At 24.6% G+C, this 19735-nt stretch overlaps 2 protein-coding genes across 3 annotated transcripts in view; one reads left to right on the top strand and one right to left on the bottom strand.

Moving 5' to 3' along the window:
- LOC112597706 (pro-resilin-like) overlaps window positions 1-1246 on the top strand; it is a 12123-nt gene extending 10877 nt beyond the window's left edge. Inside the window, exon 3 of the mRNA XM_025343875.1 lies at window positions 5-1246. Coding sequence (XP_025199660.1) covers window positions 5-1047 — 1043 coding nt within the window. The 3' untranslated portion in view covers window positions 1048-1246. The remainder of the gene's footprint in view (window positions 1-4) is intronic.
- The window catches only part of LOC112597705 (neurobeachin-like protein 1), a 109791-nt gene extending 95570 nt beyond the window's left edge, over window positions 1-14221 (bottom strand). Inside the window, exons 1-32 of one of the 2 annotated variants that reach the window (XM_025343873.1) lie at window positions 14109-14221; window positions 13204-13407; window positions 12973-13122; window positions 12675-12882; window positions 12518-12606; window positions 12315-12374; window positions 10522-10671; window positions 10168-10380; window positions 9883-10101; window positions 9465-9574; window positions 9145-9328; window positions 8970-9069; window positions 8454-8598; window positions 8221-8385; window positions 8072-8159; window positions 7880-7984; window positions 7621-7801; window positions 7363-7550; window positions 7134-7296; window positions 6896-7029; window positions 6676-6835; window positions 6360-6610; window positions 6049-6207; window positions 5778-5949; window positions 5260-5700; window positions 4405-4643; window positions 4174-4331; window positions 3654-3809; window positions 2882-3008; window positions 2481-2823; window positions 2148-2306; window positions 1887-2077 (exon numbers count right to left, since the gene is read on the bottom strand). In XM_025343873.1, coding sequence (XP_025199658.1) covers window positions 1887-2077; window positions 2148-2306; window positions 2481-2823; window positions 2882-3008; window positions 3654-3809; window positions 4174-4331; window positions 4405-4643; window positions 5260-5700; window positions 5778-5949; window positions 6049-6207; window positions 6360-6610; window positions 6676-6835; window positions 6896-7029; window positions 7134-7296; window positions 7363-7550; window positions 7621-7801; window positions 7880-7984; window positions 8072-8159; window positions 8221-8385; window positions 8454-8598; window positions 8970-9069; window positions 9145-9328; window positions 9465-9574; window positions 9883-10101; window positions 10168-10380; window positions 10522-10671; window positions 12315-12374; window positions 12518-12606; window positions 12675-12882; window positions 12973-13122; window positions 13204-13407; window positions 14109-14162 — 5466 coding nt within the window. In that variant the 5' untranslated portion in view covers window positions 14163-14221. The remainder of the gene's footprint in view (window positions 1-1886; window positions 2078-2147; window positions 2307-2480; window positions 2824-2881; window positions 3009-3653; window positions 3810-4173; window positions 4332-4404; window positions 4644-5259; window positions 5701-5777; window positions 5950-6048; window positions 6208-6359; window positions 6611-6675; window positions 6836-6895; window positions 7030-7133; window positions 7297-7362; window positions 7551-7620; window positions 7802-7879; window positions 7985-8071; window positions 8160-8220; window positions 8386-8453; window positions 8599-8969; window positions 9070-9144; window positions 9329-9464; window positions 9575-9882; window positions 10102-10167; window positions 10381-10521; window positions 10672-12314; window positions 12375-12517; window positions 12607-12674; window positions 12883-12972; window positions 13123-13203; window positions 13408-14108) is intronic. The other variant, XM_025343874.1, reaches the window with a different exon arrangement.
- Window positions 14222-19735: the final 5514 nt, after the last annotated feature.

The raw sequence follows: 19735 nt of genomic DNA on the forward strand, positions 1-19735 counted from the left end.
CAACCATCGTCGTCTTACGGTGCCCCATCACAGCCTTCATCGTCATATGGTGCACCATCACAACCATCATCGTCTTACGGTGCCCCATCACAGCCTTCATCGTCATATGGAGCACCATCTCCATCGTCTTCATACGGCGCTCCCGCACAACCATCGTCTTCTTATGGAGCACCATCACCACCAGCCACATCTTATGGAATACCAACAAATAACTATAATGCACCATCATCTTCTCATTCAATTTCAATAACTCCTTCTGTTTCACTTCCTGCCCCATCAACTGCATATGGAGCACCTTCCAATGGTCCTTCATCTTCATATGGAGCGCCATCAAATACACCATCATCATCTTATGGAGCCCAAACATCTGGATCATATAGTTCGTTTGGTTCATCTTCTCATAGTAATAACTTAGATTCATTTAATATAGGAAATTTATTTAATTCCCGCACTCAATTTAGTGCACCAATTCCTTCAATTACCTATGGTTTGCCTAAAGGCAATGGAGACATTCAAGGCTCTTATAGCAGTATATCAAACTCAGTCTCATATCCAGAAAATTCTCAACAAACAACGATTAACTCATACGGAGAACCAACTAATAAAAGAGATTCAAGTCAGTCATCAGAAGACTCGTTTAATATAGTCAGCTCACAATATAACACTCAGAGTCCAGATACACAAACAACGCCACCATCAAATATATTACAAAGGCGTCATAAAGAATCTTTAGAAAGTACTGATAGCGTGTCGTCTTCAAATTTAGATGAAAAACTGAAGGGGAAAAAAGTAATTGTAAATGACAAACTAAATGCGTACTTAAAATATATAGCCAAAAGTACACAAAAGCCAGAAGTAGGTTTTCAGGCACCTACAAAGACTTTTAGTTTTAACTACGAAGAATCGCCTTCTCAAGTAAACGATAGCCTTACTTCACTAAGTGATAATTCTCCAATTAATCATAGAAATAATGAATATAATTCTGAACAAAATGCAAGTGCTCATACTTATTCAGACAATCAATGGAAAATCACTGAAAGTCTATGATGATAAATTTACAAAACTTTACAATATACTTTTATGTTAACGTGTTTAACTGTTGTAAAATATGCAATATAATAATGCAAAACTCTCAAGTTTTATTACTTGAAGAATATTGTAGTATGAATATTATAAAATAACCCAATTTTTGCCAATATTCAATGGTGAGTCAGTTAAATTATAAAGTAATTAATTAAATATTAAAATTTAGATGTATAAATATATACCATATTTAAATATAAATATTTTACCTATGTACTTTTTTTTTGTTATTTTAAACATAAGGTAAAATTAATTTAAAAATTAATACATTATAATGTAATCACCATAAATATTAAAGAGCACCAATGTAATATAGAGAAGAAATTGTGATAAAAACACACTTTTTATATTTAAATGTAAAAATGTGTGGTTTTTTTACTTTGTATTTAGTATGTAAGACTATAATTTAATTTATATTATAATAAATACAAGAAATATTATCTATTAAATTATTATCACCAAATATTTATAATTTTAAAATCTTGATGAATTATACTCTTTATAAAATAATCATTTTGGTACTGAAAATATTTCAACGCAGTACATCATAACCACTGCATAATTCAAAAATGAACATATATGTTTAGGCTATGTATTATAATATAAATAAATATAACGTACCATTTACGTACATGTATATACGCATTATACCATCAAAAATGAGTTTCTCAACATTATATCATAATAAATAAATTAACTTACTAGTTATGTTATACCAGTATATTTAACTAAGTAAAATCAATTTAATAGACCAAATAATATTAAAAAAAAAATTGAAAAGTTAAAGCATTTAATAATCTTACCTTAGTTTCAATAAAAATTATCCATTCTTCTGTAGAACAGTATGGTAAAAATCTGTCATAAAACTGTCCACTGTACAAGACTTCAGTTAAATTTGGAAGTTGCGAGTTAGAAATATTTAATGGTTCAGACAATTTAGTAATGAGAGTTTTTATTAATGGTAAAATAAAAGAATAGCGTTCCATATTGTCGTCTAAAACATAAAAAATTTATTTTAACTTAATCAACTATATTTTTTGTTTAAAGCTTTATATTTAACATACCTTTAATTGCTTTTTGTAAAATACTATTTGCTGAGCGTAATAAATAGCATTCAACTTCTATAACACTTTTATTACTTGTTTGTAGTATAGTATGCAACTTAACTGTTGCCATAGCACAAATTTCCATATTAGGACTTGATGAACAGCTTAACAAAAGTCCTTTTCATAAAAATAATAAAATTACAACAAAAAAATGCAGTTTAATACATAAAGGTAAGTTCAATTCAGATATCTTATTATATCATATTTTTATGAAAACAATAAATATAAATACTATCAATTCAAATTAACAAATAGCTATGTATATTATTGGTATATTGTAGAAATTCTTACCATATGTCTTCATAGCAATATCTTTGTTATACTGTTCTTGATTATCTCCAAATATAGCTAATTGTTCTATTAATTTTATACAACCATCAAGTAATTTTACTGAACACTTTTTGTCAAAGTTTGGACTTGGATCCAATACAACTAAATCATACACCAAACCTATTAACTGACCAATGTTTTCCATCTTAGCATGATCATCAACAGTAGATCCAGAATCATGAAGGTCGCTTAATACGGCTTCAACAGCTTTTTCTAAAATATGTAACTTTAGTTCTAAATGTGAACAATATAGCATATTGTTTAAACTTAGCATATTTATGCATGCCATAACTTGACCACGTTCCTAAAAAAATTAAAACCATTACAATTGTATTTTCACATTATTCTTACATTAAAATTACCTTCCAACAATTTTTGCTATGAATATTGACTCCTCGCCACATGACAACAAAAAGAATATTTTCTACCAATGAACATAAATCATTTTCTTTATTCTCTGTTTTACCACTAGAAAGTTCTTGCCAGGGACTATCAAACATAAAATATGATATACATTTAATAATAGTTATAAATTTCATATTTTTCTAGATAGATATTTTAATCTAATCTAATCTAATCTATATGTATAATATTATTAACATTAAAATGCTAATTTAGAAATGGATTTAGTTATATGATATTAGTATATCAGTACTCATAATACTTATAAATTGTTTTAAAATTATAATCAATATTTTGAAATAAAAATGGTTATATTACACCATGAAATAATCATATGATAAAATGACATAATATAAAACGTGACACAAAAAGTATAAGAAACTAATATTTCATTACAAATTAATTTTACTATAAATTTAACAAAATATACTGTTTAAAATATGTATTTAATTTACTATACTTAAGTATTTTATTCAACTTCAGCAATTGTGATTTCTTATTCTATAGTTAAAAATGAATGTTTATATTTAAAATTAACAAAATACAATTTTACTAATTTTATGTCTATATAATTAAAGATAAAAATACATTGACATTAAAATCTTTATTGTATCTAATATTTTGTATCTACTAAATGAAATTCAGACAAATAAACTGATGGATATTCAATTATAATCTTAATTTATTAGATTTTAATAAACTTATAATTAAGGCTAGGTATAAAATATTTACTTAATAGTATCAAAATCATTCTGATCACTACTTCCAACATCTTCACAAACTGTTGATGCATTATCAGACATGACAATTCCAGAACTAATCGAACGATTATCTGGTGCAATAGAAGATTTTATTGATGATATATCTTCAAGACTACTAGAAATAGATCTAAAAAATAATCAGTTAATAAATATAAACTTATAAAAATGTATAAATAACTACACAAAATAAGAAATTTTACAATATGTATTTTTCTAAAAGAATATATTTTAAAATTTATTTAATTATAATATATTATATTTTATTTTATACAGAAAAAAATGAGTTTTAATCAAATTCATAAATTATATTATATTCCAAACAAAATAGAAAATAAATATTAACTTTGTTGTTGTGCTAATTAATTTAATTTAAAAAAAAAAAATAACAAAAATAAAATAATTTATGCTCCTAATATGTGTCTTTTTATTTTTCATACTCATTTTCAAAAATAATTATCAGATATCTAAATCATATATTTTTTAAGACATACCTATTACTCATACTGTAGGAATCTATATCAAGACCCAACTCAACTAATAATTGTCTTGTCATTAATTGAGCTTTATCTTCATCAATAGTATTTTTATCAGAATGAGGTGAATACATTGTATACTTTTTTATTTGTTCTTTTGCACTTTCTCCCATCTCCTTAATAATTGACATAATATATTAAAAATTATAGTTATTATATAACTAAAATAAAAAATTTCAATTATTTTACTTGAATTTCAGTGGTTTTTTGTTTAAACATTGAGTATGCTGATGTAACAGCAAATGATAAATTACTAGTAGCTGAGTGAATATTACCACTAACACTGTTCATGGCCTGTGCTAGATTATCAGATGCAATTTGAATATTGTCACTAACAACCAAACCAACCGTATTCACAGCAGAACTTAAATTTTCTGAAGCATACTGAAGATTATCAGCAACAACTGCAGACACAGATCCGGCCACACCTAAATAAATATTAATATTATTGATTTGAATAATGTGTGTTCAATATTCACTAATTAAATAAGTATTCGATTCATCAGCAAATTTACTTAATATTGAATGAAAGGGTTATTTAGATGATAAAAATACAATTTCAAAGTTTTAACTCTTCAGATATATGCATCGTCATTACAAGATACAATTTTTCAATAATAATATCAAATAAAAATTGTACTTTAAATGGTTAACTTTATTTTTTTTAATTATTTTAACTCAACAACTAGGGCTTTAAAATTAAAATGTACTGAATGTGAGCCATTTAAAATTCAAATGCATTTTTTTGTTAGATTAATTGTAAAAAAAATGTGAAAAGTTAAACAGCTGTAGCATAAATAGTTTGAATTATTATTATTTAATAATTTTAATATCAAAATAAAAAACCTAATATTATATAATACATTTTATGAATAAAAAGGAGAGGAGTGGAAAGTAGGTAACCATTCTGCTGTACAATAGATGTAATGTACCTTGTCATTGAGTAAATAACTAAAATTATTATTATAAATTATACATTATTATCTACATAATTTGTCAAACTGTTTAATAAAAAATGACTTATTTAAAATAAGTAATAACTACCTTTTATTTCATTTTCAATAAAATTAGCAGCATCTGTAAAATTTTTTACTGCTGATATGGAACTTTCACAAATTGTTTTATTAGAAAATTCTTCTTTAAGTTCAAACATAGAATTCCATTTTTTTAAAGATAAATGTTTAGCTTTTAAAATATTGGGATATGAACTCCATCTTGTTAATTTCTTGTAAACTTTTTCAACATCATTTTCTTCGAAGCTCATTAGATCTTTGTTATGTGATGTCTTCCCTTCAGCTAATCGATGTACTAAAAGCCGCGTTACACAATCTTGCCAACCAGATTGTTTAGCAAATGCTTTAGCTGCATTTGGATTCATGTAAATCATTGCTAATAACTTTCGAGCTACTTCAAGTTTTATTTCAATATCCTCATAGGCTAGACGATGAAGAATTGATAAAATTGCTGGATAAGTACACGTTGAATCTAAAAATTTAGAAAAATACAAAACAATTGAATCATGTATAGTATTAAGCACCCATAAATTAGATTTAAACACATACCTGTTAATAAAACCTGATCAAACATCATTAAAGTGACTTCCATTGATAAATTTTGAAAATCTGGTAGCATTGATATAAGACCAGGATACAACCCATAACCAGTGTTTTGTAATCGTAAATTACACTTCTGTCTTTCATATACATACTTTGTTTTAAGTATTATTGATAAAAGCTAAAAATAAATATATATATATATGTGTGTGTGTGTGTTTAAGTACTAATTTATCATTTTAATAAAACAAAATGCAAATACTTAAAAAACTAAAAATACCTTTAAAACTCTATGTTTTGCTAACATACTAATAGATTTTTCAATTAAAATACAGTATAAAATGTCAGCAGTTTGAGGTTCATACATCAATAAAAATAATTGATCTTTACACGATTCATTTTCTAATTGTTTTATCAATATATCTAATAGTTCTATTACCTAAAATTAACATCATATAAAATTAATAGTTTAGTGACATCAACATTTATTTTTATTTAAACATAAAGTTTAGTTAAAATAAAAATAAGTGAAATATTCGTAAAAGTGATACTAACATAACTTTTCAAATAAAAATAATAAATAAAAATTACCATTGTTTCTGATCTACATGTTATGAGATATCGTACAATTATATCTACATCTGATATATTAACATCTTTCAAAATATAAAATCGAACAATATCCAGTAAAGATGCCCTAAGCCTTGTAATATGATTAACTGACAATACATCACATGTAGTATAGTAAGTTCTTATAGTGTCTAAAAAAAATTGGACACCAAATCGCTTTCGAAACGATTTACGATCATTTTTTATCAACATATATATTATCTTTACGACACCTAAAACATGTATATTCTTAATATTAAAAAAAACATCGATTGATTAATATGCAAAAAAATATTACCAATTTGCACATTAAAAGAGCAACGACACCAAATAGAAAAATTAAAAAGAATGTGTTGATAAAACGCCCTTAATAGTTGTATGTTAGAAATTTCCTGTAATGATTCCATAAATAATTGCATTGCTTCCAACATTTGCAAGTCAATCTTATCTGAAGGTACCTATAAACAAATTAAAAGTATAAAAGAATACATTTTAATATTTAAACAAACATAATTTACTTTTGTAAGCAATTCTCCTAAAATCGGTATGCCATTTTTTCTTAAAAGTTGTTCTTGTCCAACAACATTTCCTTTCATGAGATTTTTAATTAAAATAAGTAATAAGCCTATTGGATGTAGCTCAAGTCTTTCATCTAAAAATTAAATATATTATAGAATAAATACCTAGATAAATTATTTTTATATTTTATAATCTAAAATATTAAAAAAAAAAAAAACAAGTAATTTAGTTACATACCTAAAGAATACGAACGAAGAGATGAAACATCATCTAAATCTAAAGAAACGTCTGTATTTGTGTGATCCAATGACAATAAACCTAGATGTTCATTTTCATTTAAAACTTGGCTTTCCAAGATTGGAAACAAAACACATAGACCTCCAATCATATTTATTACATCCTAAATAACATAATGTTATTCTTATCATCAATAAAAAAAAAAAAAAATATTAAATTTTTGAAGTACTTGTATGGGTGAACATTTGATAACAGCTGCTGTGAGATGAGCATTGATTTTGTTTTTTTGACTTAAATCTAGAGCAGTTTCACAACTAGAAGCAGCTGTAGGACTAAAGTAAAATATTGATCTGTTAAACAGTCCTAATATATCACATGTGGAATCATCCATTGTACTAAGTGAAGAATAATTTGGACCTAAAATAATAAATTATTAATAAATGTATAAAAAATAAAAATATATACATTTAGTAAAATTTTTATTTACCCAGGTCATATATAGATTTTATTTGTTGGGCTGATAGATATTCAGGAAATAAACATATTGGACCTAATTGACCTTTAAGACACATAGAACAACCATATAAAGAATCTTGCATTCCAGGGGGGAAATCTTTGACATATGGATCCATAGCACTTGATCCTCTCATAAGTAAATAATTCGGTACCTAAGCAATAATATGTATTACTTACCATATCAAATTATTCAGTATATTATTTATACAAATGAATTCTAACAATATTACCTGACTAATAAATGATGGTAAAATTCCTCGATCCATTTGAGGTTGTATATCAATAGATTTTGACACATGTGGAAGGAAAGTGCCAATGGAACATTTTTGAAATTGCTAAAAATAATAACAAATTATGTTTTTAAAATCAATCAGCAAATAAACATAGGTATAATATAGCTATTAAATTAATAAATATATTACATCAGTTAATGGCATAAATTTGGCAGGAGCACTAATATTTTGCACGCCATCAATATAAATTGAAACTTGATTATGTCCAAAAGGTCTCCTTAAATAAAACAACATAGGAAAATATAGTAAATGAATAATTCCAAGTATTATATTCTCACTTTGATGGGCTATAGCTAACATCCACACAATACCAACGATTTTCTACAAATCTAAAATCTCGAGCAGTAACAGTAAAAAACTCTTTTTTTGTATTCATTCCAACAACAAGGGTCCAATCTGATCCAATAAAAATTTCTAATCCTGTATTTGAATTAGTTAATAAGCTAAAAAGAAGTTATAACATATATTTAAAAATACTACAATTATACATCTATAATTTTTAATGTCTTACTGTAACAGTTGGCGCCTATAAGAAGCTATACCATATGTACTAGTACAGTGATGAAAACTAACATTATCCAAACGTAACCAACAATGAAAGGTTAAACCATTCATCGGTCCAGGCCATTTTTTTAATTCATCAAGCATAAGACCTTCTATTAAAAAAAAACATACAATTATTAAATTAATATAATATTTATCTATTTTTATATTATTTATAAATCATGTCAACTTTTTTAAGAACAAACAATATAGGTACATAAGAAACAAATGAAGAATTCTGAATTCTGTCTAAATTTAAATTGTAGCCAAAAACTTAATATAATTTTATCAAATTTGCATCAATTTATTCGTAAACATTGAGCTCTAGCAATTATAATAATCATTATTATTAAGTAATGAAATATAAAGATCTACATTTTGGTTATTATAATACATGTTCATATTGTTTTTATTTTTTTGATAAAGATTATTTTAATTTAAACTTAAAACTATAGTAAATTTGAAAAAATAAATAAATGTATACCTTGATCTTTTTGAATATCAAAAAAAACTTTGCAACTATAATCATATGTACAATAAGCAACTTCTGACAATGTTCCAAGCATTTGAGTGATGTATGGAAACTAAACGAATAAAATATAATATTTAGCCTAAGCCCAAAATATTAATCAAAATCAAAATATAAAGAAATAACTTACAGGTTCATCTTTGTCTCTCATTAATAAAAAAATCTTTTTCAGTTCAGATGTTGAAATAGAATGAGAAGCCAAATTTTCAATAAGTTTCAAAAGTTGATGGACAGTTTTTTGAGCTAATTTATTACAGTTTTCCAAACATGTACATACTGAATCAATAACTTTACAAACTGAAGATTGATATTTACTACGTATAAAAAAATTAAACAAATAAATTACCTGTTTTAGTAAAATTTAACTTTACAATATTTTTTATTTAATTTATTGTAAATATTATTATTGATTTACTTAAGAAAATTTGTAAGTAAAATAATATGCTTTACCTTTGTAAATTTGTTGTACACAAATTAAATATAATACTTGCTAACCAAACTTGATCCATTTCATCAAGACTAGGTAACCATTCAATCAACGGTACAATCATCTGTGCATTCTATTACAAGTTGCGAAAAAAATGAAGCACTTTGAAATCAGTAACATGTATTTATATAATATTACAGCAATTCTTAAATTTATGAAAGACTTTTAGAAATCGTAGATACCCCCTGACCAACTTCCTTATGAAATTTTGAATAACTTTTTTTTAGATATATTTCATATCACATATCCAGACTTGACCACTGATTAAACCCCCATAGAAACCTGACATCAAAGTCATAGACCACCAGAGGGCCACAGATCACAGTTTAAGAAAAGCTGTAATATGTAATCAATGTATAATAGTTAATAAACAAATTTTACCTCTAAATTTTGATCTAAAGTTTTGTCTGTATTTTCTGTAGCAATGGAAATTATAGCTTTTAATAATGGTTGACTTTTATTTGCTTGTTTTCCTACAAATTCAAATATTTTTTCATAGCCATTTATACTTAACATCTGCATTTTTGCTTCATTTGACATACGAAGGATTAAAGAAACTGTTTCAACACATTTTACTACATCATCAATTTCTATATCAACCTACAAAATTAATAATCCAAAATAAATATTTAATAAAAATAATATTAACAATAATAAATTAATCACCTCAAATTTATTAAGTACGTCCAAAATTATTTCCAATAATTTACATTCAACAACATATCCTCTGATTTTTTCAGCATTAGATCCAGATAACTCTATTGACTGTCCAATAGCTTTAATTACACTTAAAACCAAAGGCACATTAACTTCAAATGCTATACATTCTTTCAAAGTATCTCTTAAACACTCCATTTGCGTAGATACATCCAATTGACACTAATTTATATATTAGATTAATAAGTATTTAGTAAGTACATATTTATATATATTTTATAAATATACTATAATACATGCTATGCAGAATTCTGAATATGATACATTACATATATGTATAGCTTTATTAAATACTAAGCTTACTTGATGTGGAGGAAACTGAATCATTACTTGTGTAACCGTTACAAAACATCTCAAAGCTGTAGTTTTCACCACTAATGGAATATTTTTATCTGATATTACTTTCATAATTAGAGTACATGTTGGAGGACTTACTCCTCGAAGTGCATTATGCTAAAATATGAAATTTACAAATTATTAAGGTATAAGCTAAAATTCAATACCTAATAAAAAAAAATGTATTTTAATATTAATCTAAAAAATACAATACAAGTGCAGTTGTTGATTTTTATAGTAAATTATATTATATACAAATAAAAAATTGAAATTTACTTTATATTTGTATAAAACATTTCTAACAATACAATACTAAAAACACTATAAGCATGCAAAATAACACAAATAATTTGTAGATTTTTTTATGAAAATAAAATCTATAAGTTTTTAAATAGTCTATATTCTATACTAAAATTTTAATTTCAAAAATTCACATTTATTATTAGCCAATTTACTAAATCAACTTCAATAAAAATAATTTAGGGAACATACTTAAAATCTTTCATAAATAAATTATTATTTATTACCAACTATTTTAATTATTAAATTTAAATATCAGATAATTGCTAGGAAATAAATTGTAACTAGAATGTTAAAATTATTAATAATAATTAAACTATTAAAAATAAATTAAATAATTATCATTTATACTTAATTTAAATTATGTATGTTTTTCCACTAGATAAAATTTTAAGCATTTTTTATTCTAACCAAAATGTATTTAATAATTAATATTATTTTCTGTTATTGACAGAATAATAAGTATAATTTGATGAAATCAATATACATATATTAAAGAGATACTTAATCCTCATTTGTTTTTTTATCTTACAAACATAGGGGACAATTTATGTTAAGCAAAATCAATCAAGTGTACTATTTATTTAGTTTTAGTTTTAATATTAGAAGGAATTAACTTATTACCTATTGAACTTAAACCCTTAAAAGTAAAAAAAAAAATTATTTAAGACACTTTGCATACATTTTAAACTTGTAAAATATTCTATGATAATCTTATTTTAAAATTAAAACAGTATCCAAACGGGTACTATGAGATTAAATTGATAATATTTTTACCTTAAAATTTTATATTTCATTCTAATATTAAGTATACAATTTTTTTTCTGTTAAGTGCAAATTTGTTATGTTGTATAATGTATATTTGTAAAATGGAGACAGAACAAATACAGGTTTAGCGTCCTTTAAATTCATATAGAGTAGATACTATGTACACTTGCTAATTAAATTAAAACCTTTTTAACAGATGTATTTGTTCACATTATTTAGTATATTATTATGCATTAAATGATAACAAATGAAAAACATAATTAACAAAATGTTAATAAAATAAAAATCAATATAAACATATATGAGTAATTTTAATTGAAATTCAAACAAAGCAAGTACAAAGCAATGTTAAATTTAACTTTTGTTAATACAAAAAACAATTAATTTTTTTTAAATAATTATTTTAACTGTTCAATTATGCAACCACTAAATTTATTAGGTAAACACTAATACTAAAATTCAAAAACAGAAATTATAAAATAAAAGCTTTGCAAAGAATTTCATCAAAATAAATTATAGATTATATAACAAAAACTTTGAAATGTTATTTCAATAAATATGTAAGAAAATCTTGGAATTAAATTAAATTTCCATTATTTAGCTAAAATGATAAGCAGTGATTTTTAAAATATGCATTAAATTTTCATTGTCATTTGTTTTTCAATGCATTTAAATCACAAAAGCCCACTCACCAATGCATTACAATTTATGACAGAATATTGACCATTTTCTATGTTCTGAGGAGGAAGTAACTAATACCAATAAACAGTAAACAATAAATATAAAAGAATAGGTCTACAAAGTACAAATAAACATTCACATAAATTAAGTTTTATAATCCCATAAGCTTAATATACATAATACCCAGAAATTTTATATTAGTTAAAATATTTACTTGAGACCCGCAAACTATTGCTCCAAATACATCTAAAAGTTCAGCAGCTAATAATGGATGTTTAACTGCTAAATTTGTCTCGAAACAGTCTAAAATTCAATCAATATCATTATTCATATGAACATAAATACATGGATTTCATATAAATTAAGCGTACCAAAAATAAAAGGAACTACTTCTACATGTAGCATAGAAGGAGGGTATTGAAGTTTAGACATATCTAAATCTTTCATTTGAGAAGAATCAAAACAACGCCATATTTGGTATGGATCATACAGACATTCTAGAAAATGGCAGAGTGAATGACAAAACGATAATAACGAAGACTTTGTAGATTCATCGTATTGTTGATCAGTGGAAGTAAGCTATAAATATTAAAAGTATTTAAGTATTATAGTTAATTTAATATTATAAAAAAATGCACATAAAATCATCATATGACAAAATAAATTTACTTTGTGAATTAAGTGTGTAGCAATAGATGTACTTTCTTTAATATAATCACAGGATGTCAATAATGGAATGTTATAAAAATTTCTGCTAATCACAATTAAACAACGAATTAAATACTCAGCCTCAATAATATTTTGGTTGGATAATTCGTTCTAAAAAAAAAAAAAAAAATTAAAATCTTTTAAAATTTTATATGTAATATATATTAGGTCATATCATTATTTATAAATTACTTTTTCTGTATTATCCTTAGCAATGTACAGAAATTTTGCAATTGCTGGTAGTAATTCATCAGGTAGTCTTGATAAAGAAGGACCGGCTTCAGGATCAATAGTAGTTGGTAAACAAATGTCTGTATTAACCCACTTTAAATTTAATTTTGGTTCCCATATTGCAACAAATCCACATATAAACTGTCTAAAAGAAGCTTCTTCGTTCTTAAAAATATAAAAATGTCCATTAGTAAATTACAAGTATTTTCAATTATATTGAGTAGGTAATTAACACTAATCATGTTGGATCAATATATATCCTACTTTATTTAGATATTGTGAATAATTAAAAGATCCAATAAGAAAATTCATGCCTATAAAATATATAACTAACTATATATAATAAGAATTAAGAAACAAGATTGATCAATTAAATTTCACATAGTATAATTTCAAATATTATATTATAATAATCTAATATATTTCTTTTTAATGTAGAATAAAAATATAAATCCAGGAAAAAATGTCATTTTTGATAATTTTATTTGGGTAAAATTTATATATATATGGGATTTAAGAAAATACTTGATTCATAAATTGTAATAATAGTTTTATTTTATAATAAAATAGTAAATAAAAAAATGTGTTCAATGACAATATTTTTTAATACAAAATTCAAATAAATTCAGGAAATTTACTATCAACAGCTGTTAAACAACCACTTATAGAAAGTCTATATTTTAATTTTATGTTACATTTTTTTACTGGAACACTACGACTTGTCAAGTGTAGCCAAGATAATGTTTGAATAAATAGAAAAAATTATTTTAATTGTAGGCATAAGCCTATTTAGTATTATTACAAGCAAGTAATAACTATATACCGAAATTCTAATTGTGTTATACTAATACAAAGAATATAAATACCTTTGTAGTGTATTGAACCCAATACGTGTATATTGCATCTTTCTTATAGTCCATATTTGTTAATAATTATTTCTTTTAGATTTAACACTCATTTTGAAATGTATTTCTCTTATTTGTTTACTTTCAATGTTTTGATTTTTCCTAGATATTAGTTATCATTTATATTGTTATCAATAAAATAGTTATTACTATCATCTTATCAGTTATCATACAAGATTTAGTAACACACAAACAATAAACCAAGGTAGGTAACAAAATATATTATAGATCTTACACGGTCTATGGCTACAAATTAATGAAAGCAGTATCAAGGTGTACTTAAGGCTCTGTAGGGAATATTTTTAAGGCCCTATTTCCCTAGTATACCTAATTAAACATACTATAGGTGGTAGAGTTTATAATAGTTTAATTTTAATACTTTAATAAGTAATTTATATAACACTCAGAATTTGACACTTGGACAGTAAATATTAAATACCTAGTAATCAATTAAGTACATATTATTACATATTTCAAAATTCCCTATAGTTTTTAAAATTAAGTATTATTATCATAGGTGACGATGGGGGGAGCCACCAATATATATTTTTTTAAGTTAAAAAACCCTTAAAAATTAGAAAATAAGCAATATTGTACTTTGGTACAGATTATAAAATTTTGTATGAATAATTTTTTTGTTATTATTCAATATTAATTTATTATATGTGGAAACTATGTTATATTCATTTTTTAAGATAACATAGGTATTAGGTACTGACTAGTACCCATTTTACAATATCAAATAATATTATATTTAATTGTGTTTATAAAATAAACACTCATTTTTTATATTTTTTTTGTATTTTTTATTAATTTTATTATTTTTTTGATCTTATTTAACATCATCAGCAATGGCTTTTGGTTACAATATTTTATGATTTTTTTTTTATGTATATATATATATAATTATAGATTATTAATTCTTTTATATTAAGTTGTATAATTTAGATTTTTTTTAAATTTTAAAACCTAATTGATGGTATCTGCATCCAGCCGAGTGCTGCATCTAAATTGTTGAGGAGGTGAGTTCATTTGTGTAGGTACTGTAGGAATATGTTCATTTTTACGTTTTCTCTTTTACTCAAAAGGGGTTGACCAACCAAGGATGATGTTTTTAATTTTTCTTAGCTTAGTAGTTTATTTAAGCTAATGTTTTTGCCATTTGATTAGGATGAATTCTCTGCTTTGGTTTTTATATCAACAAAAATTGTTATAATTAGTTTTGGTTTATCTATGAACTTTGTTGCTATCTTTGTTTTAAAGTTTAAGATCTACCATTGACATACTAAGAAGGTTGAAAGTTAACAATCTTTTTCGACAAAGCTTTTTGTTCTAAATTATTGTTAATAATAATAACTTTTTAAATTTCAAATCCATCCATGTCCAATTGGAAAAGTATATGATAAGTTAATTTATTATTTCTTCATAAAAAAACAAGTAAGTATTATTATTATCAAACAAGGTCATTGTACGTCAATAATAGTCTACTTAATTTATTATATTTATATGTGTGCTAAAGTTGTTTAATAGATAATATTAATAAATAACTTTATAGACAAATAGGGAATGGTTGATCTGAGCTTAAACATGATGATCATATCTGGTTCCATTTTTAAGTATACCTATTATAGTACATTTTAATACGGTCATTTAAAAACTATTACCTAATTAATCAATGTTCAATGTATATAAACGTATATATAATATATATATATATATGTCTACTATTCAGATATCCGTTAATTGGTCGTATATCTAGTATCTACGATATATTTTACCATCGTTGATTTGTTGTGAATAATTTTATCGTCAGTTTAGTAACTAGTCAATAGTTCATCGCTTTTTAAAAAAAAAAAATACAGAAATTAAACAAAATTACAATAAAGACGAAAGTTATTTATATATTATCTAAAATAAACAAAATATTATGTTACATAGTTTATGCATTTAGACAGAAATTCGCTGAATATCTAGGTCCACATGTTTCTATTCAATGCCTGTTGATTTCAAAAGTAACGTATACCTACTGTAAAATCAGGAATGTTAAAAATAGTATTTATATGAAAGACTAATTCTATCTATAGCGTATAAAATAATATTTTATTTAGGGTCTATAATGTCTATATATAAAAGTGTTTTTATTGTAAAATTTGTATGTAGATTTAATAAGATAAAATTTCTCTACATATAAAGCAATTCAAATGTATGCATCCATTCAAACTTTTTATTCCAATTTATCATTGAAACTATTAGCAAATTTTAAATTTTAAATTCTAAATTAATTTATTCTTTCAAGTAAGAAAAGAAGAAAAATATCATAAAAATAAAAATATATTAAGAATTTTAAAAATAAGATAAGTCACGTGTTTGCAATATTGCAATAATAAATTACCGACAATGATGACGTCATCGATTGATAAACGCTGGCGCGTGGAAACTAGAAACAATGCATGTGAATTGAAGATTATTTTTATTTAGGTACTAATTTTATCAAAAAAATAAAAAATACTTCGTCACAAATAAAACTTCTTTTTATATCATATAAACATTTTAGATCTATAAAATGATTATAGCTCTGTTAAATTAAATTTAAATTAAACGGATGTGTTACTATTATCAACTAGGGATATTAATAAGGTGGTTATCTGTATTTTTTTTTCGTGGTAGTACTAATCTAACCATCATATTATTGTTTGGCTTAAAGCTTAAAGGCTACTTATACACATATATTATCTGCTATTGTTCTAATATCCACCAATAAATAATAGTATTTGTTTTGCATTTGCGATAAGTCTCTAGGTTCACATTTTACAACAACAGTATAAAAAACCATGTGTATATTTTGATACCTTTATACACATATAAGAACAATATCATAGGAAATATATTAAATTAATTTGTAGTTGATCGTAATATATTTACTAAAATTTTTCAAAACAATCTGTTTTATTTATTTGACACTTCTAATTTTAAGTCATAATATTTTATCTAAGAAAATTGATTTTCATAAATAAAATCTATTTTATCATACATAATGAAAACACTAATAATTAATGTATTATTATCAATATATTATTTTCTTTAAATTTGTACTCTATTAAATGTTGAATTTAAATCAATTCTAAAACATCGAGTGAAAAGTGAATAATACGTTTAATACGACTAACGAGTAACGAATACTAAATAATGTTGTGCTTTTATTTTAAAATTATTTTTTCAACTTACTTGTTGTTTGAGGTTTGTTATCGTGACCGAAATTCTTACACACCTGAACGAGGACTTCCTGATAAGTCATTATTGCTAAACAAAATGATATTAATAATAAGCTTGTCATGATATACTGAATACAATGAAATATTAGCTTATATTAAGTATACAATATAACAATATATTGATTGAAAGTGTGCGTGTATAAAATATAAATACGCTGAAATTTAAGTTTAGAATATTCTGGACATGAATATTTGAATTTTCAGGTATTGTTAACATATTGATCGCTATTAGAAAAATAAACCACTGTAGTACTGTACTCTGAAATATTGAGAAAATTACATACCTATTCAAGTCTTATCACAATAATTATAGAGTTATTTTACAATCAATACAATGTTTTCTTGTGAAAAAAAAAAATTAAATTGCTTTTCGTTGAACAGATTCGATATTTTGTTCGCATCCTGTAAGTATACGAACAACCTCCAAAAGGAATTTCAAATACCTATCTAAATTATCAAAAATAAGTCAATTTCCTTGACATTATCTTCAATTCCGAGAAACGATTGGTACCATATTTCCATAAACGATAAAACATTGGACTATTCCGATGTACACAGTAAAACAAAACTAGTAAACGTTCCATTCGAAAATCATTCGCCCATTAGGATCAAAAATGTAGTAGAATAGCATTGCTTTAAGTTAAATGTTTTATTTAAAGGAATTCATCAAATTCCATCATATCAGTTAAATATTCATGAAAACGTAACAAATTAAATGCTGTAGATTTATATCTTCTTAAACTCTGTTTAATGTAAATTTTACAGATTTGTAACTTATAATATAATAACTCATTTGGGTAGTTCTTTTTTAATTATAAAATATATTAAATAATATTCTTATAATTTTAATTTTTACCACTTAATGTTAAGATAATTTGAATCACGTGGCACATTATGTGGTAGTTAAAGCAGTCTATCCTTCAACCTTTCAAAGTGTAATGCTATTTCCTTATCCAGGTCATCATCTCTCATTTTTACCTCGTACTAGTCCTACTTTTAATGGCACTGAACTAGAACGTGTTACCTACATTAAAGATCTTGGTTATAATAACTCACATAATATCTATTTAGGTAAGTCTTCACATTACATGATAGTAAATAAAACACTAGAAGTTCTAGGATTCATCATACGCAACACTAAATTATTTAAATATGTAAAATACCTTTGTTTTATATTACACCCTTGTTCGTTCTCTTCTTGAGTATACGGATCCATGTTACAACAATCTTATTTAGTCAAGGACTAGATAAGTCTTGAACGCGTTTTAAATTAACTTTTTAATTGTATTACCTTCAAAATGAATATTTAACATGAACCTCATAATTACTTTAACATAAGACTAAATATCTCTACTCTTGCTTCACGCCACGATAAAGCTTATGCTTATATTTAAATAGTTCTCTGGACGCTACTGAACTCTTATTTCTTTTATACTTTTTAGCAGTGCCGTAACTACACTTCGTGGCGCCCTTGGCGAATTTTATTTTAGTTTTTAGGTATAATTGTATATAATATAAAAATAGTAATCAATATCATTCTTTATGTGTTAATCATAATACATATTTTTAAATAATTGAGGTCTTATAAGTTAAAGGTGATATTAGATTATTAATGATTAGTCGTCTTAATTTACAAAAAAAGCTAATGTTTATTATATGTAAATAATGTTATTTAAATATGCATCAATATAATGTACAATAAATCATTAAATTAAATTAAGCATTTTATCTTTCTAGCGCTGTTTTGCTGCAAATCGATCTATAATATCTTCGCCTTCAATCACATTCCCTATTTCGATATTGATAATATTCCCAATTTGTAGGCGTTCCTGTGTCTAACTTGAGCGTAGATGTTTTTAATAATTTTTAATTTGCACTAGCTTCCATTCACAGAAACACGGTCACTGGGAAAGTAAAATATTCTTAGGGCTATTTCTATGTTTGGGTATATAATCACTTAAAATTAAATGTATCCCGATTGATAGTCAAACTGGAGATTGCTAATTTAAATCGGAGACAGTGACGACCTTGAGTGTTTTGAAACATAATGTTCTGCAAACTAACTTTTCCATCTATCTTTATGATATTTTGATTGCTAATCAGATGCATATTTTTCATATACATCTGATTGATGATAAAAATGACAGCTTAAAATTCAAAATAACGTGACTTCTTCCATTTTTATACCTCCCACTCCATACGAACAGATATTGAATCCCATCAGCATTAAATTCGCCTCGTTCAAACTCTTTGAATTTAATTGACCTTCATCCTCACCAGTTCTGATACCATACGTTTCTTTTGTCTTACGTTTCC

Source organism: Melanaphis sacchari, unplaced genomic scaffold (genome assembly GCF_002803265.2).
Source record: "Melanaphis sacchari strain LSU unplaced genomic scaffold, SCAv2.0 Contig43_pilon_pilon, whole genome shotgun sequence".
In the NCBI taxonomy this organism is placed as follows: domain Eukaryota; kingdom Metazoa; phylum Arthropoda; class Insecta; order Hemiptera; family Aphididae; genus Melanaphis; species Melanaphis sacchari.